This window comes from Podarcis raffonei, chromosome 6, assembly GCF_027172205.1.
Source record: "Podarcis raffonei isolate rPodRaf1 chromosome 6, rPodRaf1.pri, whole genome shotgun sequence".
Classification (NCBI taxonomy): domain Eukaryota; kingdom Metazoa; phylum Chordata; class Lepidosauria; order Squamata; family Lacertidae; genus Podarcis; species Podarcis raffonei.
In genome coordinates, this window is record NC_070607.1 from 90,606,155 (window position 1) to 90,633,653 (window position 27,499).

The following is a 27,499-nucleotide window of genomic DNA, read 5'->3' on the forward strand; positions in this document are numbered from 1 at the left end:
TTGAGAATAAGCCACTCTCAACTTTCCATACTTCTTTTAACGTATTTACTTCTTTTATTTATTACTTGTTTTGTAAAACCTTTATTACTTGTTTCATAAAACATTTATAAAACATAAAAAACATTTATTACTTGTTTCATAAAACAACAACAACCTCAAAGCCATTTACAAAATGAAAAACTCAATGAAGTCATCAGTAAAAACAGTTAAAAACAACTATTTAAAACTTTCAAAAAATATATAAATCAACAATAAGATTTTTTTAAAAACCCAGATTGAAACACATGCACACTGGATTGGTTTGCCTAAACAAACATGTTTTTAGCAGTCACCAAACAGATTCCAGTGAAGGCTCCTGCCTGATGTCAATATGGGAGATGGACAGGAGGTTTATCCTTAGACAGGCTGTTTGCACAATGAGAGCCTTACAAGGTTCGAGAAAGCACAAGATGTCACAATGAGAATGCTTAAGCAAGAGTGCAAAGACTTCCTGGACAAACATGAATCTGTTTCCCCTCTGATATGCATGGCAGCATAGCGGGAGATGGGACAGCCTATTTGAAACAAAAATAGCTGCCTGGTAGTATTTTCTCCTTCCTGCTTCTGAATTCCTTAGCACAGAATGGTTGGTATTAGACAACCTTGTGGTCAGATGTGGGGCAATCTATCAATTTTGGTTCCTCTCGGTTTCTCGTTTTTCCACGTTTAAGTTCAGTGCTCCACATTTGTGCATCAAGGTCTCTTTTTGTCCTTTAGTCCTCATCAGCATTGTGTTGCAATCTCTCCAGAAATGCTTGCAAGGATGCAACAATTTCCTTAGTGCTATGTTGAATACAACTCATGGGAAATCAGTGGCATTTGAAGAAGGTAACAGCCCTATTGGGTCAAGCCAGGAGCCCATCTAGTCCATCATTCTATTCTTATGGTGGCGAATTATATGCCTATTGGTGGCAATCACTGTATCTTCTGCATCAACCTTTCTTCGTTTCAGCTTCCACTACCCTCAAGAACCACCTTGTTGCTGCTTCAGGGCTTGGGGTTATGTGAAGAACTTGCTTTCCTGTCTTCCATGTTATACAAAATGGCATGTCTGGGTCCTTCAATGTTGTGGTATGAGTGACCAGGAGATTATTAGTAGGGGAACACGGGTGGTGCTGTGGGTTAAACCACAGAGCCTAGGACTTGATGATCAGAAGGTTGGCGGTTCAAATCCCTGTGACGGGGTGAGCTCCCGTTGCTCGGTCCCTGCTCCTGCCAACCTAGCAGTTCGAAAGCATGTCAAAGTGCAAGTAGATAAATAGGTACCACTCTGGGAAGGTAAAGGGTGTTTCAATATGCTGCTGTGGTTCGCCAGAAGCGGCTTAGTCATGCTGGCCACCTGACCTGGAATCTGTACACCGGCTCCCTTGGCCAATAAAGCAAGATGAGCGCCGCAACCCCAGAGTCGGTCACGACTGGACCTAATGGTCAGGGGTCCCTTTACCTTTACCTAAAATTAAAGGACCTCTGGACAGTTAAATCCTGTCACTATGGGGTATGGTGCTCATCTCACTTTTCAGGCCAAGGGAGCCGGCGTTTGTCCACAGACAGCTTTCCAGGTCATGTGGCCAGCAGGACTAAACCACTACTAGCACATGGAGGTCAGTGACAAGTCCAGAGTGCACAGAAACGCCGTTTACCTTCCCACTGCAGGAAGGTTTATTTATCTACTTGCACTTTCAGATTGGTAGGTTGGCAGGAGCTGGGATGGAGCAACGGGAGCTCACCCCGTAGTGCAAATGCGAACTGCCGACCTTACGATCAGCAAGCCCAAGAGGCTCAGTGGCTTTAAACCACAGCACTACCTGAGATCCAGCAGTTCAATATTCTGTGTTGCTAGTGATTGATAAATCACTAGTCAAGTTCTGTATCTCATTGTTCCAATCTTAATTTTGGTTTACTATGTTTTTGCATTAGATAGAGATTTAAAAAGTCTCTATGTTAATTTGTCAGCACCTCAGTGTGCATTTTTCCTAATATAGACGTTTTTTGCAAGCAAATCTCCCTAATTTTGTGAATTTCTGCATGGCATTTCCACTAAGATATGCATGTTATGCACATTTCCCCATAATGTGCACATTTTGTACATATTTGTTGTTGCTGTTTTTGGAGAACTGCATTGCAAATTTCAGAGAAATGCCAATTTCAAAACAATGGTGCATTTGGGTTCATGAAGTGGATGAACATCTCCTTCATCCCTACCTGTGTCTGATATTGCCAGTGGTAAATCTCCTTTCACCACAAGCCTTTCACTGATTTTTTGCTGCCATGAAAATCCAGGGTCTAGTGGGGGGGGGATTCACTGCACACTGATTTGGAGATTAAAATTGGGAGGGTAAGAGGAGGGTGAAGTCATACTTCCTGACCCCTCACCTTCCATCACCTCTGTGTCACCTGATCCCTGTGCCCCTCTTGTAATTTCAGGGCAACTTCTGACCTTCCAGAGTCGCTAGTCAATTTGACACACTTCTTGTGCAACCTGTGAATTTTCTATGACTCTTCAAAGCACCTCCCATGTGTTAACAGAGTTGTCCAATTCTGTAAGAGAAAGCAGGATCGTTGCAGATGAAGAGGCTGGATGAGGATGAAAGAACAAAGGCTTGCCTGAGACTACTTACTGCGTTTATGTTTGGTGCAGGATTCGAACTCAGTGCTTCTCGATTGACAACTCAGCCAGCCCACAGCACTAGGTCCTGGGTAAAACTAGCTCTCCCAGTAGGCAGATGCTATGGGTGGGCAGCAGACGTGGTACCACATAGCCTGCCCTGTGTGTCCCCCAAGCTAGCCTGATGCCTTCACCAACTTAAGAGTCATCTGGTAGTCTGGTTAGCATTTGCATGGGTGAGGTACCTCAGGCAGCAGAATGACTTGAGTGTGCCCTGCTTCAGGGGAGCCCAGTATGGAGATCCATTAGACAGGGAATATGAAAAATTCATCCATCACTGATAGGGAACCTGTAGCCATCCAGAAACTGTTGGACTGCAACTACCATCATCTCTGTTGATTGGCTGGGCTGGCTGTGGCTGATGGGAGTTGGAGTCAAACAGCAACTGCAGGTTTCCCTACAAGAGAAAGTGTATTGGAGAAGGATGGCTCCACACCGGGTACCAACCTGTTTCCACTACTTGGTTCCCTGTGGAAGAAAAGCCAGGGAGCTGAAATGATTTCTAACCTCTCATGATAGTCTTCATAAATGATATATCTAACTCGTTATGAAATCCATAATACTGAAAAATATGCAAATGCTGGTGTACAAGGGGGAACTGTAAAGGAGACCCCCCCTTATAAATATTCAGAGGTTTTGAAGATGGGGAAGATGAAAGGGGGAGAGAGCCCTATAAGGAAAATATTGGCCAGCTTTGTGCCAATTTGATTTACACAAAGGGATGGATGAATCTGTCAGTTTTGGTTTCCCTCAGTTTCTCATTTTTCCAATCATGAATTCAGTTCAGATTTCTGCAGCAACTCACAGGGTGTGTTTTTTTCCTTTCCTTCTTTAATTCCTGCAAAAATTCGCAAGCATTTTAAAGTGAATTTCTCCCATGAACACAATATTTCATGCAGTTTGAATCATACACACATCTCCCCGAAAATAGTCCCTTTCTGCATGTTACTGGTATATCATTTCTGTGCACCCTTTCCCCATATGTATTCCTTTTTGTAGACACTGTTCCACTGGAGGAGCACATTGCAAAATTCAGAGGAAGTGCAAATGTCAAAGGATCACTGCACTTCTCTCGGCGTAGCAATTTGAGATGCGCAAATTCAGTAGCTTCACATTACAATGAGAACAAAACCAAATTTCTCCCCCATCTTTACTTACACATATAATGTATACATGGCCGGGAGAACAGCACAGTCTCTCTCACTCACTTGCTCATCCTGGGGAATGAGAGAGAGAGAGAGAGATTATTGTCCTGCTAAACCACATTAGCGCTATTCGCATCTGGAGAGTGCAGGAGCCTAAAGAACGAGGCACGCACAAAGAGCCAGCGATGGGGGGAGGAGAGTCAGAGGGGAAAAGACACGAGAGCTGCCTGCTGCCTGGCTCTGGGCTCGCAAGTGAAAACTGCTGCATGCTTTTTCTGGAGCCGTCTCGGTGGCAGGCTGTTTCCAACTGCTCTCCCCTTCCTCTCTCTTATACACACACAGAGAGGCTTGTCGGCAGGCTCCTCCTCTCCAGCACATTGCAAAACGAGACAAGTTTCCACTTTGGGTTTGCACTCTCGCTGCTTGGCAGCAACCAGCACCAGTCACACCCTCTGCTCAGGCGACAGTTTCCAGGCAGCCTCCCTCAAAGCTGGGTACCAGTTGGGGCTGGAAAGCATCCTTAAAGCAAGCATCCTCAGCGACGTTCCAGGAAGCCTTCTGCTCTGCGAGGAGAGCCGACATGCACCTTAACACAACTTCTTCACTCTACCAGCTGGGATACCTTATGGGTCAGTTTCACTTGCTGCCCACCAACTACGCGCTGCCTTCAGCTGGGAATGTCTCCAATGGTTCAGAACTTGGGTCCAAGGTGCCCAATGAGGAGGACCTGGACGTGAACACGGACATCTACTCCAAAGTCATGGTCACCATCATCTACTTGGTGCTCTTCCTGGTGGGGACCATTGGCAACTCCATCACTGCCTACACCCTGGTGCAGAAAAAGTCCCTGCAGAACCTGCAAAGCACCGTCCATTACCACCTGGCCAGCCTGGCGTTCTCCGACCTGCTCATCTTCCTCCTCTGCATGCCCATCGAACTCTACAACTTCATCTGGGTGCATCACCCCTGGGCTTTCGGCAACGACATCTGCAAGGGCTACTACTTCCTGAGGGACGCCTGCACCTATGCCACTGCCCTCAACATCGCCAGCCTCAGTGTCGAAAGATATATGGCCATCTGCCACCCTTTCAAAGCCAAGAGCATCATGTCCAGGAGCAGGACCAAAAAATTCATCAGCTGCATCTGGGTCGCCTCGTTCCTGCTGGCCATTCCGATGATCTTGACCATGGGAGAGGTATACAAGCAAGATCCAGGCACCGTGATCTGCACCCAGATAGTAGAAGCGTCCACACTGAAAGTTGTCATCCAGGTCAGTTTCTATGTCTGCTTTGTTTTCTATTGCTGCTGGCAGCTTGTCTAAACTGCACTCGGCTCTAGCTATGTTTAATACCTAGAGATCAGGGATTAGTTAGTGACTTAGGGAAAAAAATTGAAAACATAGCAAGCAGACGCTCATTTTCCTATAAAGCCATAAGCTTTCCCCTGTCACAGCAGATGACAGAAGCTCTCTCTCTCTCTCGAGCACGCTCAGTTCCTCGTGTTGCTCTCTCGTCGGGAGTCCTTGCGTGCCGCTGCTCCCAGATGACCGAAGCCAGCAAGCTTGCTGAACTTTGCAGAAGAGCTGCTTGCAATTCTGTAAAGGCTGTTTCCCACATGACACGGTGTAAAGGAACATCTACAGTTTTTAGGAAAGTGTAGTGTATATGCAACAAACACATATGAGTCCCACATGTACAATTGTGAGCTGGTGGAGTTTGGCTCCGGGATCCACGCTGCAAGAATGCTCACCTGCAAACCCAGGTTTGTTGCCTGCGTAATGTGTGAAACTGTCCTAAGATTCAAAAGCAAAGCTGAGTGCCGTCTGCCCCAATGAAATGGGAAGCTGAGCTCTGCAAACTGTATAAACTGTACAAATCCAGCAGATTTGCATGATTTCTCTCTATTATTTAGATGATTAAGTCTGAAATGTTTACTATTTAGTTTTAATTTAGTCTGCTTTTGCTGCTCAAGAGGCAAGGAGTTATCTAGCTAGGGCACTGAAATTCATTCTCTGACCCCTGGAAATCTTATTCAGGAACTCACTGGGGTCCTGGGATTTCCCCATATGTTACAAAAAATTTCACTCAACAATGGGGACTAGAAACTTGCTTTTAAACAAAAAGGAAAGTAGAGCTTCTCAAGAAACGCAAGCTTTTGCCCAATTGACGTATTGTACCTTTTCTTTTCTTTTCTGAGCTTGCACACATAATACACACTTGCCTGGTTATGAGGAAGGCCCTGGCTTTCCATGGTTATTAAGTGTGCAAAACATGCTAAAACATTCCCTGAAGTTGCTCACAGGTATAATAGACTGGAAAAGAAGAGTGTGGAGTTCCATGTTAATTCATAGTTAATTCATAAAACCAGTACATTTGCAAAAGAATCATTTGCACGGCTGCATGCTGAGATAAAATGCCACATTGTTGAGAAATGCGACCAGGGCTACTGTTCAGCCGTGTAGTGTTTTATTGGCTTGTTCCTAGAAGGGGCACACACGTTCCTAAACGTGTGCCAGTGTTCCTGATGGTGGATAACATAACGAGGACAAACCAAGGCATTTGGGCTGGCAAGTGGATGTGAGAAAACATTAACAGCTGAGAGCTGCACCCCATTACTATGAACGGGAAGTTAAGTCATTGGGGCTTCACTGGGAACTTTGCAAAGGACTGCAATGTGCAACCCAAAATGCTGTGTTTTTCCATAGAAGTGATTTCAGTGCATTCCTAAAATTAGCTTTGAGCTAACTGTGGATACCCTTACAGTCTTACAGGCAAAGGCTGTTCATGTTTATTAGAAGTATGCAAGCATGGATAGAGTAGCATCCTTTGACTTCAACGCTTTAGGTCGAGCGACTTAATCATTGATTGGCACATGCATCCTGACTTCAAGCTGGCTTAAGTGGTTTGTGGATCTGGCAGCGCATTTCAGCTTCAGGAAGGTGTGCTATGTGTTCCAGAGTGTAATTGGTGCTCCCACCAAACACACACCAGCGATTTGTGCAATGCTCACCAACGCTGAGAGGGGCTGATGTGTGGGAAACTTTTGCCTCTAATTACAAAACAAGTGGAGCTTGGGTTCTTGGGTCTAAGGGAGTTGAATTTTGCCAAAACACTGTGCTCAGATGGGTTTGTGGATGGAGCCTACAGAGTGGAGGTTTATTTTGATGTCACGGAGGATGGGAGGAATGCTGCATGTGTTCTTAAAGTTTACCCAGGCATGAATTTAAGTGCAAGCAAACTTTGAATCAATATCAGTGTCAAACAAGTAGCATTGCTTTTAGCCAGCTGCAAAATGGAAAAAAGAAAGAAAGAAAAGCAACAAAGTGACCCTTGTTTCTAAAAGGAAGCACTTCGGGACTAAATGTCTCGCAGATCCGTAGGAGAACAAAGGCAGTTTCCTGTCCTAGCAATGTATCCCAGGCCCAGAGGGAATGCCAAAGAAAGTCAAGGAGCAACATCCTTCTCCAAAATCAAGGCAGAATAAATTTTGTTCCATGCGTCTGTAGGAACACATTACTTAGGAGCACACTAAAGGTAAAGGTAAAGGGACCCCTGACTATTAGGTCCAGTCGTGGCCGACTCTGGGGTCGCGGCACTCATCTCGCTTTATTGGCCAAGGGAGCCGGTGTACAGCTTCCAGGTCATGTGGCCAGCATGACTAAGCCGCTTCTGGTGAACCAGAGCAGTGCACAGAAACGCCGTTTACCTTCCCACCGGAGCAGTACCTATTTATCTACTTGCACTTTGATGTGCTTTCGAACTGCTAGGTTGGCAGGATCAGGGACCGAGCAACGGAAGCTCACCCCGTGGTGGGGATTCGAACCGCCGACCTTCTGATTGGCAAGTCCTAGGCTCTGTGGTTTAACCCACAGCGCCACCCGCGTCCCACTAGGAGCACACTACCTGACCTAAAGTAATTGTGGAAGTCAGTAGGTGTGAAAAAGGACGCATTTTTGTCTCCTTTTTTAAAACATGAATACAGCAAGGTAGGGGTTCTGAGCTGTGTTAGCCACCCTGAGGTTCCAAGTTCAATTCATGACATCACTAGGTAGGGCTGGGCAAAAAACTTTGCCTGAGACCCTGGAGAGCCACTGCCATTCATTGTAGATGATGCTGAACTTGATAGACCTATGGTATGACTCAGTAGAAGTCAGATTCCTATGCACTATCCCATGAAGTGCCACAGAGGATAGCTAGAGGTGGGGACTGCTCCAATGAATCACTTCTCAGGAGGACAGATGTCTCCTAGTACTCTGTGCTGGGATAAGATTCCTGGAGATTGACCACCACTTTTTCTCCTATGGAAGTTGAGAAAGGCTTCCTATATGATTCAGAACCCCAGTCATTCAGTGGGGCTTTCCGTTCTATGCAGGTTGTGCCTAAACCGAGAAAAGTTCCATGGCTATAATTACACCTTTTATTTGTCCTCTTGTTCTTCCAGCCAGTAATAAGCATGTGCAGAGGGATATCCCTCTTGCGGCTTTTTTTGGGGGGGGGGGAGTTTCATGACTAACATTCAAGAATGCAGATTTTATGGGAATACAGGCGATTCAAAGAGGAACTATGTGTTTGCCTGAACTAGAGTGAACCTGGTTGTTGTGCTCCTTCTGAGGTAGTTTGTCCACCTTTGGTCCCCAACCTGCACTCAGCTCTCATCTGTGGCTACTAGAAGCAGCCAGCATGTGAAAATAGCCACACCCCAGGAAACCTTCTCTGATGGGGCTGGCTAAACCAGGTAAGGGTAGCCAATGGGTATCAACCCCTGCTGAGTTAGGGACTTGCATTCAAAAGATAGGATGAGCAGAGGAGACCAAAAGTGGTTCCAATGGTCAAGAAAGAAGTTTCTGCATGCAGTGGCAGAGGAAGCCACTCGGGCGTCTGGGGCAGCGCACCCATAGGTGGCGCGAGCCACAGTCTCCAGAGTATGCCTGCCTCCTTCCACTCAGCCGCCCTGCAGCTGGGAAGGAGGCGGCGGATGCGCCATTTGGGCAGTGCGGAGTCTGCACATGCCCAAGCCACTGGGTCTCTCCCAGGAGAGACGTATGGCTCAGGCGTGCTGCAGGCCCTGTGGTGCGTGCTGCCCGGCATTTTGTCACCTCCCTCAGTAGTGACACCCGGGGCAGACCACACCCACTGCAGCCCCATCCTCCATCCCTGTCTGCACATGCTGTAGAGGGGCAGATGGGGAAGGGAAACTCTGATCCTAAACCGTCATCTTTGGGTGAAGAAGATGCTAAGGAGTCAACCGTACACAAATCTGGAGTCCGTAAGGTGGTTGAATGATGCCTTGCTTGCCACCTTCTAGCAACTCATGCAGCAAAGCTGGTGCCAAACGTCTTGCTCTGCTTTCCTTTGGGTTGCAACAGTGAGGCCGAGAGGGACATCTTGTCATCTGGGCAGCCCAGGTCCTCCACACACACTGCCCAGGGTTGTACCTCAAAGAGGGCATTTTGGTGCTTCTGATGAAACAGTTTGACCCCCCCACACACCTGGAGGCATACTCTGTTGTCTTTTGAGAAAGACGGACACCAACAACTCGGTGGGAGAACCACAATGCAAAAATTGGAGTATTTGAAGGAGGGTTGTGTTTCGGTTCAAGGATTGTTTCAGGAAACGGCAAATTGGATGGATTTGCCTTTAAATGTGTGTTTCCCCCTCATCCCTAACTAGGGCTGAGGGGACTCCAGTTCAACTCCCCTCCTAGCCATGTCGCTTAGGAGTCCAGTCACTAAACCTGGTCTGCTTCACAGAGTTGTTGTGGGAATAACATGGGGAAGGAAGTGATCATATGTGCTGCTTTAAATAGCTAATAAATAATAAAGCTTTGCCTGCCCTCGCTTCAGAAGGAAGGCAGAGGTATATCTTCCCCATGACTGAAGCAAGGAGTAATAGCAGATTTACTCCAGGAACTGTGCTCACATGTTTCCTGCAGTAAGAATGCCACTGGGAACATTTTAAACTATTGGAGCAGGAAGCCTCTGCAATAGTCTTTAAATGCTCCAGGGAGCTCTTTACTGCCGGACGTATTTTGTGAACAAATGCGACCTGGGGGCATTCTGTGCAGTAAATGACAGTTGTGAGTGCAGTTCAAATGAGCGATATCTACTCCCTCATTAAAAATCTGCATTGAAATCTGCAACCCTTCTGATTCCAAAGTTCCTTCTTCACAAATTACTGTTGGTGCAAATCATCCATAACATGAGAAAGAATAGTAGAGCAATAGATAAAATTTCAAGATAAAAACCTAGACCAAAATGAGGCACATGAGAGAAGAATGGAGGTGGAATTATTATAGAATTTAAGATGGGGAAAGTTCTTGGGTGTCATCCAATCTTACCCTTCCTGCTCAGGGATCTGGGAGCTACAGCTTCCCAGACAAATGGCCCACCCAATCTATGCTGAAAACACCGCCAAGAAAAGGAGAGTCCACTAAGACTTGCTTGTTCTATATTGCGCCAGAGAATGGGACTAGAATAAAGAGATGCAAATTGCAGATTTAAGCTTAATGGTAGGTGAACCCTCCTAGGAAGAAGGGCCATTTGATGTTGGGACAGACTTGCTTCATGCTTTTGACAGCCCTTCAGGTACTTGAAGACAGAAACCATGTCTCCATTTTACCTTCTCTTCTTCAAGCTAAACACACCCAGGTCTTTCAACCATTCTTCATGGGTTCCCGTAAGTCAGTGAGAAATGAGAAACGGCATGTGTAGCAGAGTCAGTAAGGGGAGGCAGGATCAGTGTTGTGAGAGAGAGATAAACGAAGGCGCCCAAAGCAAAAGCAGAGCAGTCACCTGGTATAGCACTGAAAAGAATTTAGGAGGAAGATTTGAGTGCTGAGATTGGCTTAGGAGAATGGTGAAAAATACGGACACAAAATAACACTAAGATTCCTATCAGCAAGAATTGATGGAAACATACTGAAACGAATCCATTTAACACCAGGCAAATGTAACAAGGGCTGGATCTAGACACACACATAAAAAAATAATAATCAGGAAAACACGTAAAACTCATAATGGGAAATCACGTTGCTGAAGGATCAAACTCTACAGTGCCATCTTGTGTCACAGTGTTATAACGCTTTTTTAAAAAATGTAGATGAGTCCAATATCAGCTCTCAAGTCTCACCTAAATATAGTGGGGTTTTAGCATCAAGGGTACCTTTTATGACATGTGGTCGTCTTGTGACGAGGCATCAAAGTTCTGCACTCTGGTTTTCAAGGAGATAAGGGAGATCACTCAACAATAAGGGTTGTGGAATCCACAACTGGGGTTGTTGTCCCTTTCTGACGAAGAGCGGAAAAGCTTACTTTACAAAGAACTGATAGCTTATCTCTGTTAGTGGTGCTCAACAGCTTGTCACTTGGAATTGGAAAACTTTGGACAACTTAACATTACCACTGTATTAGCAAATCCTTAGGGTACAGGGGAAGGTAGAGTTTCCTCACTGTGTGTTCAGATCCCACACATGCTCTTTGCTTGCATTGCCTCTCTAGGGGAAAGCCAGGCTGACATGTGGAGGTTGAGGAGAGTGGCACGGGTTTTAACTAAACGAGGTTATTTCTAGCTTTGGTTAACTAAACAAGGATTGAAAGCATGTGCTCCAAACAGGGAACGTCAGAAACAGCTATTGGATGCTACTCAGCTGCTTGACCCCATGGATCTGGTCTAATGCTATTTCCTCCTTTGGATAGGAGTTAAAAACAGCTAGAAAGGAACCCACCTGCTCTCCCTCCCTCCTTTCATTCCTTTAAGTTATTCTTTCTCTTGTTAGGAAAATGTCAAGAGACTTCGGGTTAAACAAGCATCCTACTTCCTTCCCGCCTCGAAATTACATTTCTCTGCTTACATTGTCAGATCCACGCTCTATGGCAACAGACCGTGGTTGCAACAACAGCAAAAGAAAACTTTAAAAAAGCCACTTTGAAATGAGCTGGATTCTTGCGAGGCAAAAGAATAGCACTGAAGGCACAAAGGGCGGCTGTCTCCCAAGTACCATTTTCAAAGGAGAATTTGGCGTCTTGGTAGCTTGAGGCTGTTCTGTTTAAAAAAGCAGCAGCAACTTCTGGGAGCTGTAAAGTGGGGAGTGGGAATGCAGTCTCTGTGCTAGGGGATATGAACGTGCTACGCAAAATGAATTCAATAATGCTTGCTGTGCTTCTGGATGATTTACTGCTCTGGATCTGCCCCATTTCATAGGAAGAAATAATTCTGCTCCATACCTGCTCCGCATCAGGCATGATTGAATAGTTCAATCATTCCAGTGTTGGGACACACACAGCAAAATTATCCAGTCCCTGCTCTGGTCTCATGTAGTGATTTTGCCAGAGTAGATGGTCTACTCTGACTGACAGTTCTTCAAATCCCAGGCTAAGTACCTTTACCATCACCTGTTGCCAAGGCTTGTCTGCATGTCAAGCATAGGCTAAAGTCTTTCTCCAACCAAAGACTGGCCTCTGTCCCGCATCCCATAGGAAAGTCTGTCTGGATCACGAAGAAACAATGGCAATAGGCTTCTCTGGGGGTGGATCAGCTATACTCCTTAACACTTTGAAAGCCAACCTTTTCTGGCGTGCATGTGAAATGTGACTCCAATCTTAATACAGGAAAGAAGCATGCTTCCTTTATCATGCATTTGGGTAACCCTGCTGTGACATCAATGGAAGTCAGGGGACCATATTTAAAAGCTCTTAAAGTTGGCATGATCCAGAACATCGGGTCACACCCCCAGCGGCGTAGCGTGGGTTGTCAGCACCCGGGGCAAGGCAAGTAATTTGCGCCCCCTAATCCGGGGCAAGGCAAGTAATTTGCGCCCCCTAATCCCTAACCTGCCACCGCTGCCAGCTTCTTCTTGCTGCTGCCTGGGCTGGGGTATTTACGGTAAGGTAGCCACGGCGGCAGCGGGTCCGTGTCAGGTGATCTGAGGCAAGTTGCCGCTGGCGCTGCCGCCCAAACGACGCCACTTGCCCGTAGGAGGAGGAGGGCAGAGAGGTGAGGAAAATGCAACATAGCCCAGCAGCTGCAGTGGCGGCGGCAGTGGGGCTGTGAGGAGGGGCTGCCTGGCGCGCCCTCCGCGGCCCTGACGCGCGGGGACCGCGGCGAGCGCTGAGAGCCGCTGCCTGCCGGACGCCTTCAGCCCGGACGTGCGCACAGCTCGTCGGTTCCGCGAGACATGGGGCTCTGCTACAGCCTGCGCCCGAGGCTCTTCGGCGACTCCGGAGGCAGCGAGCGCGCCCCCCCAGATGTTGCGCCTGGTGCGGCCGCCCCCCCTGCACCCCCACGCTACGCCACTGCACACCCCACCCTGTGATCTGTCAGAGTTTGCCTTTCCTGGCCCATGTTGCCTTAATGTTTCGATCTGTAAAATGGGGGCAAACTTTTGTGTAAATAAGAGCATACGAGAAAAGCCCATCTGGTCTAGCATCCAGTTCTCACAAATTGTCCAGTTAGTTGCCTATGGGACCTCAGAAGGGGGCTCTCCTTCACTGGAGGTTTTTAAGCAGAGGTTGGATGGTCATCTGTCAGAGATTCTTTGGCTCTGATTCCTGCATTTCAGGGAGTTAGCCTAGATCAGCCTTGGGGACCCTTACAATTCTTTCATCATGTGATTGTATGACCCAAGTACAGCTGTGCTCTCCCCAGTTGTGATTCCCAGCAGTTAATATCCAGAGGCATTCCGTCTCCCACAGGAGAGACAGAACACGATCTAGACAGACGTTTTGCCTTGTTCTTTCAGGACAGCTGGTATCATTATGCCTCCTTCGTGTGCAGCCCTGCAGATCTCTTCCTTCTGCCTTTTAATTGCCTCAGCTCTTTACTTTAATAGAGTGCCTGTAATCCAGGTAACTTGACATGGATCAATAAACCACCAGCCTCCTGTTGAGTTAGACATCCTAGCCTCCCTTCCTTTCCTTTGCATTTTGGATTCTGCGGTCTCAAACTGAGACCGTCTTCGTGTGCAGAAGCAAGCGGAGCAAACAGCTACTTGATCAAGGCCCGTCATTGACTTTGCAGCTGAGCAGAGAGAGATCTGGACATATGAAAATGATTTACAATGAGGATGGGGAAGCTGGGCCCTCCACTGCAGATGTTTTGAACTACTGCGCCCATCATCTCTGACTACTGGCCATGCTGGTGGAGCCTGATGGGAGTTGGTGCCCAACATTGCTTAGAGGGCTGCAAGCAGGGAGAGAGAAATGTATCAATTTCTCATTTTAAAAAATATTATTCTCGGATCTCCACATTTCCACATCAGTTGGCCATTTTTATAAAAAGTCCTCATGAAAATTCATCATCGTTTTATTTCAAATTCCTACAACTATACACACTTTTCTGTGCATTTCCCCCTAGTATGCTCTCCCCAGGGAGGCTAACCTGGTGCCTTTGCCATATGCCTTTAGACACCAGTCAAAAATATTCCTCTTCTCCAAGGCCTTTGGCTAATTAAACAATCTATGGCCTTTTAAACTCTGTGTGCTGGGAGGGGTTGCTGTTTTTGTTTGTTACTATGGTATTATTTTTGTTTTCATATTGTAAACCACCCTGTGATCCTCAGGTGAATTAATTGATTAATTAATTAATAATCGCAAAGCAATTCTCCCTGACATAATGCATTTTTGCTCATTATTTTCACTAATCTATGCCTTTTAAAGAAATGTACACTCTGCCCAAATTTATGCATTTTTGTACATATTACTTGGCCCCTGGGTTGCATTGCAAAATTCAGAGAGGAGCAAATTTCAAAGGATAGCTCTATTTCAGTCTGCAAATGGTTTTCAAAAATGTGAAATTGTTAGGCTGGACTTCAGATGTTCCATCCCATGGCACAGGCTCCCATCCCTTCCTTGCAATGAATCATACCAGCCTGCCTCTAGCCCAGGGTTGCATATTTTACTTTGACTGGCAAAGGCTTTCCATGATCTCAGGCAGGGATCCTGACTTCACCTGACTCCCTGCCTTGCACCCAGCTTCAGCTACTACGGACTGCCTCCTCGTTGCACCTTTGACCACGGACCGGACTTGGACCTTGCTTCTTGGGTAACCCATGGGACCAGCACACATTGCAAGGATTACCAGATCATGTTTGTTTTACTTTCTGTCTGTGAGATAGGAGGGGGCGGAACTACCCTTCCGTGCTTCCGTCCCTAGTACTGTCTTGATTTTCTTTGATTTGTCTAGAGACAAGATGGCAGTATGAGAGAGCTGCTTCTCTCATACATGTTTGTTATGTTCTTTTATTTGTTTAATTAGATGAAATAAATTAGGTATGCAACAAAACCTCCACAGCTTTGCTTCCGTTACTCTGCTGCTTTTGAGGTGCTCACATTAGCAAATGTGAGTCCACAGCGCCAGGACCTATTCATCAGGAATGCTGCTCTGCTGTTCCTGCGTTCCTGCGATCGGAAGGTCAGAGAAGGTGCTCCCATCATCCAGCCCATGCAGGTGCTGAAGACGTGGGCTGTACATGGGTGTACGGAAACCCCCGTGACAGGTTGCCAGGAATGGATAAGAAGAGGAAAAGTTCTTACCAGCTGCTTTTTATTCAATATTCACAGAGAGAGGCTTGGAAATGCAGCATCTTGGAATAATGGCATTGTCCCGAGTGAGTCTCCACCCGCCCCTTTCTTCCTTCATGCAGTATTACTTATGGGTGCTGAGAAGTGCCCTCTGCCTTTGAGCTCTTTGCTCTCCTACTTTCAAGGCTTGCCAGGTTCTGGGAGAGGGGGAATCTGGAATGATTTCTAAAGACCCTGAGCTGTTGCTCCCCTGGTGCTGCTGCTTCTTCCTCCTCCTCCTCTCCCATTATTTCCCAGCTTTCCCCCTCACCTGCCTCTGAGCTGTGATCTTCCTCAAACCCCTGTTGTAATTCTGAACTGTTGTCTTCTTCTCTGGAAGGGTAAGGCTGGGGAGTTGGTCTCCACCATTCCTCCTCTGCTTCTCTGTCCCTGACACTGAACAACAGCAGAGCCTCAGGATCTGTCTAAGTATACCTGAAGGAGCGTCTCCACCCCCATCGTTCTGCCCGGATGCTGAGTTCTAGCGCCGAGGGCCTTCTGGCGGTTCCCTCATTGTGAGAAGCAAAGCTACAGGGAGCCAGGCAGAGGGCCTTCTTGGTAGTGGCGCCCGCCCTGTGGAATGCCCTCCCATCAGATATGAAAGAGATAAACAACTACCTGACATTCAGAAGACATCTTAAGGCAGCCCTGTTCAGGGAAGTTTTTAATGTGTGATATCTTAGTGTATTTTTGGTCTTTCTGGAAGCTGCCTAGAGTGGCTGGGGAAACCCAGCCAGATGGGCGGGGTACAAATAATAAATTATTATTATTATAAGTGCTGAGGGTTCTGTCCTGCACTGCATTTTAAACTGAATAGAAATGTTGGAGAACAGCACCAAAAGAAACAGCAAGGTGAGAAAGAAATCAGGCTTGTGGATCTGAATTCTGCCTTCCTTATGGCATAAATCTTTTATTCGAGGGAAGGCTGTGTGGTGTCACATCACAAAAGAAAGGCAGCTTATCTTCCCGAACGTGCATGGCATTTCCCAAGAATGACTAATCCTACCCTCATCGCACCAGGAAGCCCGTCTTGTGGCTGGATCGAAATTAAATAAGTCTTTGCTTTCACTACTTTATATAATCACTTGGCTTACCGAGCTCTGCCAGTTCTTACATAATTTTGTGTATGTGTCTGTTGATTATAAAGCATTTGCTTTTTCTTGCAAGCCGTCCGTGGCAGGGAATTTAAAAAAAAGCAAGGAGATTTGGGGGGGGCACAGATGGAGTTTGAAACCCCGCCTTTTCTTTCTCCCCAATTTCCATGGAAGTTTGCACAAAAGCAGAAGGGCAGAAGTTAATTTTGCTGGTCCTCGCTTGTGGAAGAGACCAAGCAAATCTCATTCCCAGCTTTAATCTTTAAAGCAGCCATTCAATTGTCTCCTTCCCTTCCTCGAACACTTTCATTATGGTGCCCTTCAGACATGATTGGCTTCCAAGCACCCGGAGGCTGTGTGTGAACAATGGAACCACATGGTTTGAGCTGAGTGCATGGGTGGGCTGATTATGGGATGTCTGCCACCCCGCCTCCATTCGTGTTTTGACTGCTGTTAATTTAAAACAAACAAACAAACACGCTATACCCTGACAAACTAAAATTCTGTGCCAAATAGAGCTGGATTCTGTGACCAGTAGACCTTATGCCTAGAATAGTCTTGGCAACAGTCCTCCTGGGCTGAAAATTCTGCTGGTCACTGCCAGGTCAGTGAATGGCAAAACTACAGATATGCAAGACTTGACTCTCAGTAAGCATGCCGGCCTGTGTTGTATTTCAGAGACCAGGTTAGATGAAACTGGAGGGGGGTTTAATCTCTCTCAGCTCTGCCCACCAGGATTCTTTGTACAGTGGTACCTCGGGTTAAGTACTTAATTCGTTCCAGAGGTCCATTCTTAACCTGAAACTGTTCTTAACCTGAAGCACCACTTTAACTAATGGGGCCTCCTGCTGCCACCGCACCGCCGGAGCACAATTTCTGTTCTCATCCTGAAGCAAAGTTCTTAACCTGAAGCACTATTTCTGGGTTAGCAGAGTTTGTAACCTGAAGTATATGTAACCCGAGGGACCACTGTACAGCAGCAAGCAAGTTTTTTGGGGGGTGGCAGTGAGGTGGAGCTGCAGACAGGGGCAGAGTTTGGTCTTTCAGATTTCGGCAGTGCCCTATGTGAGTCCAAAATCCAATGTGCCCATCCCACCTCTCACCTTCCATTCTTCTCAATACAGTATGTCATAGTTATGGCACTATATACAAAGGCATTGGAAGGTCAGGTGGTACCTGGTGTGGAAAATTTCTTGTCGCCCCCCACTCATTGATTTTTATTTTATTTTTTGCCTGCAAAAATGGTTTTACGTTATTTCATACCTACCCTCTGTCTTTGTAGTTTTCAGTCAGTGTTGACCACACGCTTTCAAGCATGAGAGCTGTTTCCAATTCTGCTGAATCTCTCAGCGGCCTTTGATACAATCGACCATAACATCCTTATGGACCTTCTAGAGGGGCTGGGAGTTGGGGGCGCTCTTTGTGGAAGCCGCCCAGAGTGGCTGGGGAAACCCAGCCAGATGGGCAGGGTACAAATAAATTATTCTTATTCTTATTCTTATTCTTATTCTTATTCTTATTCTTATTCATATCTCTGCACCCATAAGAACTAGAAACTTATGCTTATTTTTAAAAAGTGGAAATTCCCAGGAAGTTAACCTTGTGTGTTGTTGTTGTTCTGTACCCTTGGGCTTGTGGCTTCTGCACCAGCAGACACAGCCCTAAAGTCTGGCTCTCTGAGCCAAAAGAGATGTGGAGTTACAGTGGTGCCTCACAAGACGAAATTAATTCGTTCCGCGAGTTTTGTCGTCTTGCGATTTTTTCCGTCTTGCGAAGCACGGTGTCGGGAAAGTTTTGGAAAAGCTTCAAAAATCACCAAAGTCTTTAAAAACCTCAAAAAAGGCTACCACACCATGTTCTATGAGTTGCTCCTCGAAGTCAAGTCGCAACTGTATTAACGGTGTTAAGAAAAAGGAAACAAACTTGCAAGATGTTTCCGTCTTGCGAAGCAAGCCCATAGGGAAAATCGTCTTGCGGAGCAGCTCAAAAAACAAAAAACCCTTTCGTCTAGCGAGTTTTTTGTCTTGCGAGGCATTCGTCTTGCGAGGTACCACTGTACATGAATGCACACATTTTATGGGCCTGCCTGATTTTTTTTTTCTTATGTAAATAGCAGTCACAGATGTAGGTGAGCTCAATGAGAATTAGCACTAGGTTGCATGGGAAGGAATGCAAATCCTTTCACACCATACTGCAGCTTCAGCCAGGGGGTCCTAGCAAACCGCATCTTAAACTTTGTGGCTCCAATCGTAACTGATCTCCCAGGGCTAATAGCAAGGAGGGGGGCAATTTTCATTGGGACTGCAGCATGGAGGAAATAGAATAAACTCCCTCTCCCTCTCACGCATTACTCTGAATGCCCCCCTCCCTTGACTGCCATTTGCATGGAGAAAACCAGGCATGTTAAATGCCCACGAAGCACACAAAAGTCATGTCACTTCTTTGTGTGGTTCCTCTTCCACCATTCACCTTTGCAGCAGACCTTTGCCAAGCCCTCTGAGGTCCTAAGGCTCTAGACAATTTAAAAGGTGTGAGCAAATCAAGTTTGTTTTGCTAGTCTCCTTCAAGGCAAACTAGGTTTAAAGTGCTTCTCTCTGTCTGCCTCTCTTCTGAGGTGGAGGACACAAACCTTCCAAGAGAATTCCCAGCTTTTAGCATGTTTTGCTCCCAGCAGTCTTTCCTGCGATTCCACGTGGCTCCTTGCACAGCCGCATTTCCTATATATCCCACTTACTGAAAATGCTGCCTTCTTAAAATGCTGTGTTAAAAGGAAGCAGAGAGGCAGCCTGATGGCTCCCTCTGAAAAAGTGACGTGCTTTGGGGACCACCATGGACCAGAATGGCCTCTCACTCTGTATAGAGGCAGGCACTGGGTTTCTTTGGCACTGCTCACACAGCCAGGGAACTGGGAGGAATTGAGGACAGCCTTCAACGATGTAGGACACGCTTCCTTAGCTCAGTGCCCTCCAGATTATTATTTTATCATTATTTATTTATTGGTTTTCACCTATTACATTACAATACAAATGTACCAAAGCCAACACCATTTCCTCCCCATCCCCCCATACATTTACATTTATATTTCCTCAATCCATCATATTATTCTTTTCTCCCTCCTCCCACTTCCCTCCGCCCCCACTCGATTTCCTCCACATTCTACAATTTACAATAATCTTCATATTCTACAGTCTTCTCAAATCATCTATATATTCTTATTATCTTTCATTACTAATTTTTCTTCCATCCAGTACTTCACATTTTAATCTAGGCATATTAGTATTTCTTTTTTTGAGCAATATTTTGCCATATATTCATCAAAACATTTCCACTTCTTTTTAAAAAATTTGATTCAACTGATTTCTTATTATAGCAGTTAATTTTACCAAAAATAAATATTCATTTAGTTTAAAAATTCATTCCCCCTTTGTGGGTATAGTTTGTGACTTCCACCTAGCAGCAATCACTATTCTAGCAGCTGTACTTGCATATATGAAAATTCTCCCCCCCCCATGGTATCTCTTCATCTATCAATCCAAGGAGATATATCTTTTATTTCTTTGTTATTAATATTTTCAACATCTTCATGTACTACTATCCAAAATTTCTTAATTTCCTCACACCTCCACCACATATGTATTGTTGTTCCTATTTCTCCACCACATCTCCAACAGAGGTTGGATTTCAATTTATATATCTTTGCCAACTTAACTGGCGTTAAGTACCACCTATAGAACATCTTTACAAAATTTTATTTAATTGTATATGAGGCAGTAAAGAGTGTATCTTCTCACCAGAGTTTCTCCCATTGCTCTAGATAGATAGTATGTCCGAAATCCTGAGACCATTTAATCATCGTTTCTTTCACTTCTTCCTCCATCAATTCCCAGTCCAATAAAAGATTATATTATTGGATTGCAACTCTTGCCATCCCTGACTGTTGGCCATACTCGTTGGCCAAGGCTGGTGGATGATTTTCAGTGAAGGAAAAAGACTTCCCTATTCTCTTTCTCCCCACGGCATTGTGAGCAAAACAGCCCAGCTGGATCAGACCAAAGACCTATCTGCTCTGGCCTTCTGTTCTCGCAGTCAAGATGGCATCTTGCACAATCCTCACTTTGACCCTGGGTTATTGTGTGCTGAAGCATGGCAGGAATGGAGAGCATGAAATGCCCCTCTAACTTTGAGACATGGGGGAGGGGAGAAATCCCATTTATAGAAAGGGATCATTTCCTGCAAAGTAACACAGGCATCAAGCGTGGGTAGTGATACCACTTGAAGTTGCTGCAGGCTGTAATTCCACAATGAATGATTTCAGGAGAATGGCGAGACAGTCCATCAACATCCTCCCACAGAGAGGCTGGGACATTAAAACTGAATTGACTAGAAGCCTGACTCCCGGATCATTTCCTGAATTCCTCCCTACTTTGGAGCATTGCATAAAAGCTGTTGGAAGGGGGGAAAGGTTACACCTAGACGTCAATTCGAATCATTTCTAGCAGAGTGCCCTTTCCTTTAAAAAGCAAAACTCAACAACAACCACAGAATAGGGGGAGGTCATGCAGACAGGCTGGTCTTTTGGGGTGTCCCATTGCAACTCCTTCCTGAAGAGCCACCCAAAACACTTGCCACCACTATTAAATATTAGAGTTACACCTGCGGGTTCTATCTGCATTCTGCGGTTCCACTTAGCATTGGAACAAAATCCTCTCCAGAGTTTCTTCCTATGTGAAATGGGTGCAGGGCTCTGTTGATTTCATGGTGAAGCAGAAGAAATTTCCCCCAAATCATTGAGGAGCGGGTGCTGCCACTGACCTTAGCACTGCAAGAGGTCTGAAGATTTCTGCATGCTTTTTTTCTACTTTAAGAACATGCATCCCGCATGCACCTGCCGTATGGAACGCCCTCCCACCAGATGTCAAAGAGAACAACTACTACCAGACTTTTAGAAGACATCTGAAGGCAGCCCTGTTTAGGGAAGCTTTTAATGTTTGCATTACTGTATTTTAATATTTTGTTGAAAGCCGCCCAGAGTGGCTGGGGAAGCCCAGCCAGATGGGCGGGGTATAAATAATAAATTATTATAATATTATTATTATTATCCTGCATCACTCACAATGCTGCAAGGCCCTCTTTGCTCCTTGTAGCATCCCCTGGCCATGCTAAGAAGTGTGGGCAGTGTGAAGTGGTAGAGAGGGCTTCAGACCAAGAAGCGATGGAGAAGACTTCAGACCTTATTAGGTAAGGTAAGCTACAGCTCTTGCCATAGGAGAAGGGAAGGACCATACCTCAGTGGTAGAGCACTTGCCTTGCATGGAGAAGGTCCCAGGTTCAACCCCCAACATCTCTGCATAGGGCTGAGAGAGATCCCTGTCTGAAATCTTGCAGAGATGCTGTCAGCTAATGCAGAAACATCTGAGATAGGTGGACCAATGGTACAACTCATTGTTAGGCAGCTCTCTACATTCTGATGAGAAATGTATTTCTGCCTCCAGAATTGGTGTGTGTGTGTGTGTGTGTGTGTGTTGGGGAAGGGGTTCCTTGCACCAACCTCTCCTTCTTTTTGAAAGCCCCTGCAAGATTGCCACTGTTCCAAAGCCCAGGTTCTGGCAAAGTTGTTCGGGGGGGGGGGACTACCCCCTGATGAAAATGCAAATTTAAACATGCAGATACAAATAAAAAATCAACACATACACAGGGTCCAGTACCCGCCCTGTGGAACACCCTCCCACCAGATGTCAAGGAAATAAAGAACTATCTGACTTTTAGAAGACATCTGAAGGCAGCCCTGTTTAGGGAAGTTTTTAATGTTTCATGTTTTATCATGTTTTTAATATTCTGTTGGAAGCTGCCTAGAGTGGCTGGGGAGGCCCGGCCAGATAGGCGGGGCAGAAGTAATAAATTATTATTATTATTATTATTATTATTATTATTATTATTATTATTATTATTACGGCTGCTGCTACTACCACTATTACTATTATCTTTTAGAAAGGGTATTCCAAACTTGTTTCCAAATTTCTGCAGATTATTTCTTTATTTATTAAAGTGTTTCTATGCCGCTATATCATAAAACGTATGTCAAAGTGGATTGCAGCAATAAAACCTAAAGCTGTACAATAAAAACCGTAAAAAGGTTAAAAACAGACATCAATTAACCATTATCAGTGTAGTCTGATCAGAAGCAAGCCATACTGCCAGGTAAGGGTGTCTAGGATTGAAGCATAATCTCACTCCTGGCAGTGATGGGATAATGTTTCTTATCCCTTCGGATTTCAACAGTTAGCCAGCAGGCGCCTTCAGCCTTTCGACAAATCTCATCAACCTTCATTTCACTGTACCCTTAAAATACCTAGGGATGTTTATCTGACCAAGATGCTCCCAACTGGGCTATGATTTTGCTCCTTACTGAGCAATACCGGTCAACGTTACTCGCTGTCAGGGCTAATCGATGGACAACACCCCAAATGTCAGCAACTAGTGATTCAGCGAGCATTTTAATGTGGACTTATCTAATGCACATTCAAAACACTGCTGCCCTTTGAAAAGCAGTTCTCCAAACCAGCACCACCACCATAAAATATTTACAAGTGTGCATTGTTCTGTACAATAGTTGGATAAAATAAAAATTGTTAAAATAAAGGATTGTTTTAAAGTCTTCCAGAAAAACCCAAACACCCTATTCAATGGGCTGTGGCAAAGGAACACACACACAAAATAGAATTTGCACCCACAGGCAATGATAGCACATCCTCCATCTTTTTATTTTGTACAATTTAACTTCAAAAATCAGGCAGTAGGAACTAGTGGCAGGAGCAACAAATACCAGGGCAACAGGTATGGAGCTGAGATGTGAGCAACTGCTAGGGATAGAGAGATCTGTCCATTTCATCCATCCTCATTTCTAATTTCCCCCATCTTACATTCAGTCCCAAACATTTCTGCATCAGAAAAGGCTAGCATTTTAGTGTGATTTCCCCCTGAATACCTATGTTCCCATGCAATTTTGTCTAATACATTTCTGCAATGTATTTCACCGCCACCCCAATATAATAAGATATTGATTTTTATGGACATTTCATGGATCCCAGTACACATAACTTGGCGAGAGAACTGCATTGCAAAATTCAGAGACGTGTGAATTTTGAAGGATGTCTGCATTTTGGTATTGTTTCAGAAAGTGCACATTTGGTTTTCGCTGTCAGCTGAATCAAAATTCCCTACCCATTGCAATTAGGCTTGGGGGAAAAGCCTTCTGCTGTAGCCAAGACAAGGTTAATGGCGGCACATGTTTTTGGTTTTTGTTTTTTTGTGGTGGAGGAGTCACAGCATAAAGGCAAGTGATATGGCTTCTCTTCCCAGCTGTGACCTCTCCCCAAAGCAGCTCTCACGTTGCAATTAGACTTCCAAAAAAACCAAGCTGTTTAAAGAAATGCATTTTTTTTTTAGCCTAATTGCAGCGGGAGATGGATTGTGGGAGAGGGCAGGGTTGTGGCAGACTGGATTGCAGAGGCCCTAGTGGCTGGATCAACCATCAGACTGCTTGTTCCCTACATTGATGCACAGCTGTCCCCATTGATAATTGGTGCATTAGGTCCCCACCTTCTTCATTTTTTAATTTGTTATTTATACTTTTCAAGTTTATAAGGTAAAGGGTAAAGGGACCCCTGACCATTAGGTCCAGTCGTGACCAACTCTGGGGTTGTGGCGCTCATCTTGCTTTATTGGCCGAGGGAGCCGGCGTACAGCTTCCAGGTCATGTGGCCAGCCTGACTAAGCCGCTTCTGGCGAACCACAGCAGCGCACAGAAACACTGTTTGCCTTCCCGCTGGAGTGGTACCTATTTATCTACTTGCACTTTGACGTGCTTTCGAACTGCTAGGTGGGCAAGAGCAGGGACCGAGCAACAGGAGCTCACCCCGTCACGGGGATTCGAACCACCAACCTTCTGATTGGGAAGTCCTAGGCTCTGTGGTTTAACCCACAGCACCACCCGCATCCCCTATACATTTCACTAATTTTATACATTTCACTAATTTTACAATCATTTAGACATTTCAGAACTTCCCCCACTTTCTGTGGTTCCTTGAATTTATTTTTAATATCTTCTGCATATCCAGATTAACCTAATTTGCTCATTTATTCATCTTCTTTAAACATATACTCTTCTGAAACTGCAGGTTGTTACAATAATCCCGCCAATGTTTTTATCTGTTTACAATTTATCTGTAAATATTCAATAAACCATTTCCATTCTTTTATAAAAAGCTTGACATCTTGATTTTCTTATTCTTCCAGTAAGTTTTGCCATTTCTGCATATTCCATAAGTTTTTGTATCCATTTCTCCTTTACTGGGACTTCTGCTTCTTTCCATTTGGGGGCAAGTAACATTCTTGCCATTGTAGTAAGGTAAAGGTAAAGGGACCCCTGACCATTAGGTCCAGTCGTGACCGACTCTGGGGTTGCGGCACTCATCTCGCTTTATTGGCCGAGGGAGCCAGCATACAGCTTCCGGGTCATGTGGCGAACCAGAGCTGCGCAGGGAAACGCCGTTTACCTTCCCGCCGGAGCGGTACCTATTTATCTACTAGCACTTTGACGTGCTTTCGAACTGCTAGGTTGGCAGGAGCAGGGACCGAGCAATGGGAGTTCACCCCGTCACGGGGATTCGAACTGCTGACCTTCTGATCGGCAAGTCCTAGGCTCTGTGGTTTAACCCACAGCACCACCCGTGTCCCTTGCCACTGTAGTAGCACACATGAATAAGTTTGGTAGTTCTGTCCCTATAATTCCCAAAAGAAAAGCTTTGGGTTTTTAGGCCCCTGCCTTCTTGAATCCGAAAGTGCTGCCAATATATCCTAATTTGTCATTCGGGCCCCAGGGAGAAGATTCTGTCTGCATGTTAAGAGCATCCATTCGAGTTATTTACTCCCTTTGCTGTAATGGTGCATCATGAATATCACTCAGTTGATGAAGTTAACGCTAGTTTTTTGAAACGCCTCATAAAGAAATCAGATGACAGGTTGTTATACGAGTTCCATTTTCATCTGGGAAGAATTTTCTTACCATTTATGTGGCATTCTTGGTTTGGATATCGATGAGAAGCCAGAGAAGTGTTTCAGGGATGATGGGAGGGTGCAAAGCGAGGAGAAATGGAGGCAGCAAATTCACCACTGGTGCCACTAGGAGTACCCAAGCCTGGCAGATACTTCCCCCACCAAAAGCATCATAGAGGGGACAGGAAGCATCTTCTCCATCTTTTCTCTGTAGTGGCCTTGACTATCTTCATCTGCATTCTCACTTATGTTGTTGTTGTTGTTTAGTCGTTTAGTCATGTCCAACTCCTTATTGAGACGGATGTTACAAAGGTATGCCTGTCGCGGGCTTCCTTGGGGTGCCTTCTTGCACCTTGAATTTTTCTCTCTCCCCCTTTCAACTGAAGTCTCTGGTGTTTCAGCATTAAATGCAATCACCTTAAAAGACATGCACACAGAGCTGTGTATTGCTGGCATGATACTACATTGCATTTCACCAGAAACTGATGGGGGGAAACTCCCTATACTCACCAACTTCACCATATGAATATGGGGTGCAACTGGAACATGTTGTTGTTGTTGTTTAGTTGTTTAGTCATGTCCGACTCTTCATGACCCCATGGACCAGAGCACGCCAGGCACTTCTGTCTTCCACTGCCTCCCGCAGTTTGGTCAAACTCATGTTGGTAGCTTCGAGAACACTGTCCAACCATCTCATCCACTGTCGTCCCCTTCTCCTTGTGCCCTCCATCTTTCCCAACATCAGGGTCTTTTCCAGGGAGTCTTCTCTTCTCATGAGGTGGCCAAAGTATTGGAGCCTCAGCTTCAGGATCTGTCCTTCCAGTGAGCACTCAGGGCTAATTTCCTTCAGAATGGATAGGTTTGATGGTGTGATTATTCAGTCCTGCGTCCACACTGCATGCGATGTTCCACTGCGAGAAACCCCTCTCTCTCTTTTTGAAATAATTTTTACATGGTTTTACAAGTATAAGAATATAACAATACAACCATACACATCCATATTTAAAGATCCCTCCAAATCTCTGGACTTTCCACCTTCCCCTCTATGGGTCATACAGTCAACCCTTTCAATAATCCATATTTTATATCACTCCACTGCCTCCATAATATTTGCTACATTACAAGTCTTATTAGAATCCTGCTAACGTTTTCATCTGCTTACAGTGGTATCCAAGATAAATTATAAATTTTCCCCAGTCTTTGTTAAAGTTTTGGTCTTCCCGGTCAGTTTTGCCATTTTGGCATAATCCAACAGTTTAATTTGCCAATCTTCTCTGGTAGGGACCTTGTCTTCTTTCCATCTCTGGGCTATCAACATCCTTGCAGCTGTCGATGCAACACATAAAAAGTATTTTATGCTCCTTTGGAATATGAGCACTTGCAATTCCTAATAAAAAAGCTTCTGGGTTTGTGGGGGGGGGGTGTGTGCGCGCGCGCATGAGTGTTAGTTTAAACATTTTTTTCAATTCATTATATATTATTTCCCAGAATGCTTTTGTTACCTTACAAGACCACCACATATGTATATTTTTTATTGATTTTCCATGTAATATTATACATTCACTTCATCATTATCCACTTTACCACCCTGGCTCTTTAGAGGCTATCAACTTCCTTCCCTCCCACCTGGTGGCTTTCAAAATTAACCTTTATATCATTGTGTTTTGAACGTTTTCCACTTCTAATTACACTCGTTACAAAATGGCTCAAAATTTAAATATAGAAAACTTCTCATTACAAGTCTTCAGACAACCCTGCTAGTGATGTCAATTGCTTACAATAATCTTTCAAATATCGTATAAATTTACTCCAGTCCTTTTGGAATACTTGATCACCAAGACCACCACATATGATAAAAGGTGCCTTCTTTTTCTGAGAGAAACCCCTTGAGATGGAGGCCTCTGAGTACCAGTTGCTTGGAATCCCATAGCTGAGGAGATGCTTGTTG

At 45.2% G+C, this 27,499-nt stretch overlaps 1 protein-coding gene across 1 annotated transcript in view; it reads left to right on the top strand.

The window, feature by feature from the left end:
- Positions 1-4,232: 4,232 nt before the first annotated feature.
- Positions 4,233-27,499, top strand: part of NTSR1 (neurotensin receptor 1) — a 130,598-nt gene continuing 107,331 nt past the window's right edge. Inside the window, exon 1 of the mRNA XM_053394459.1 lies at positions 4,233-5,119. Coding sequence (XP_053250434.1) covers positions 4,430-5,119 — 690 coding nt within the window. The 5' untranslated portion in view covers positions 4,233-4,429. The remainder of the gene's footprint in view (positions 5,120-27,499) is intronic.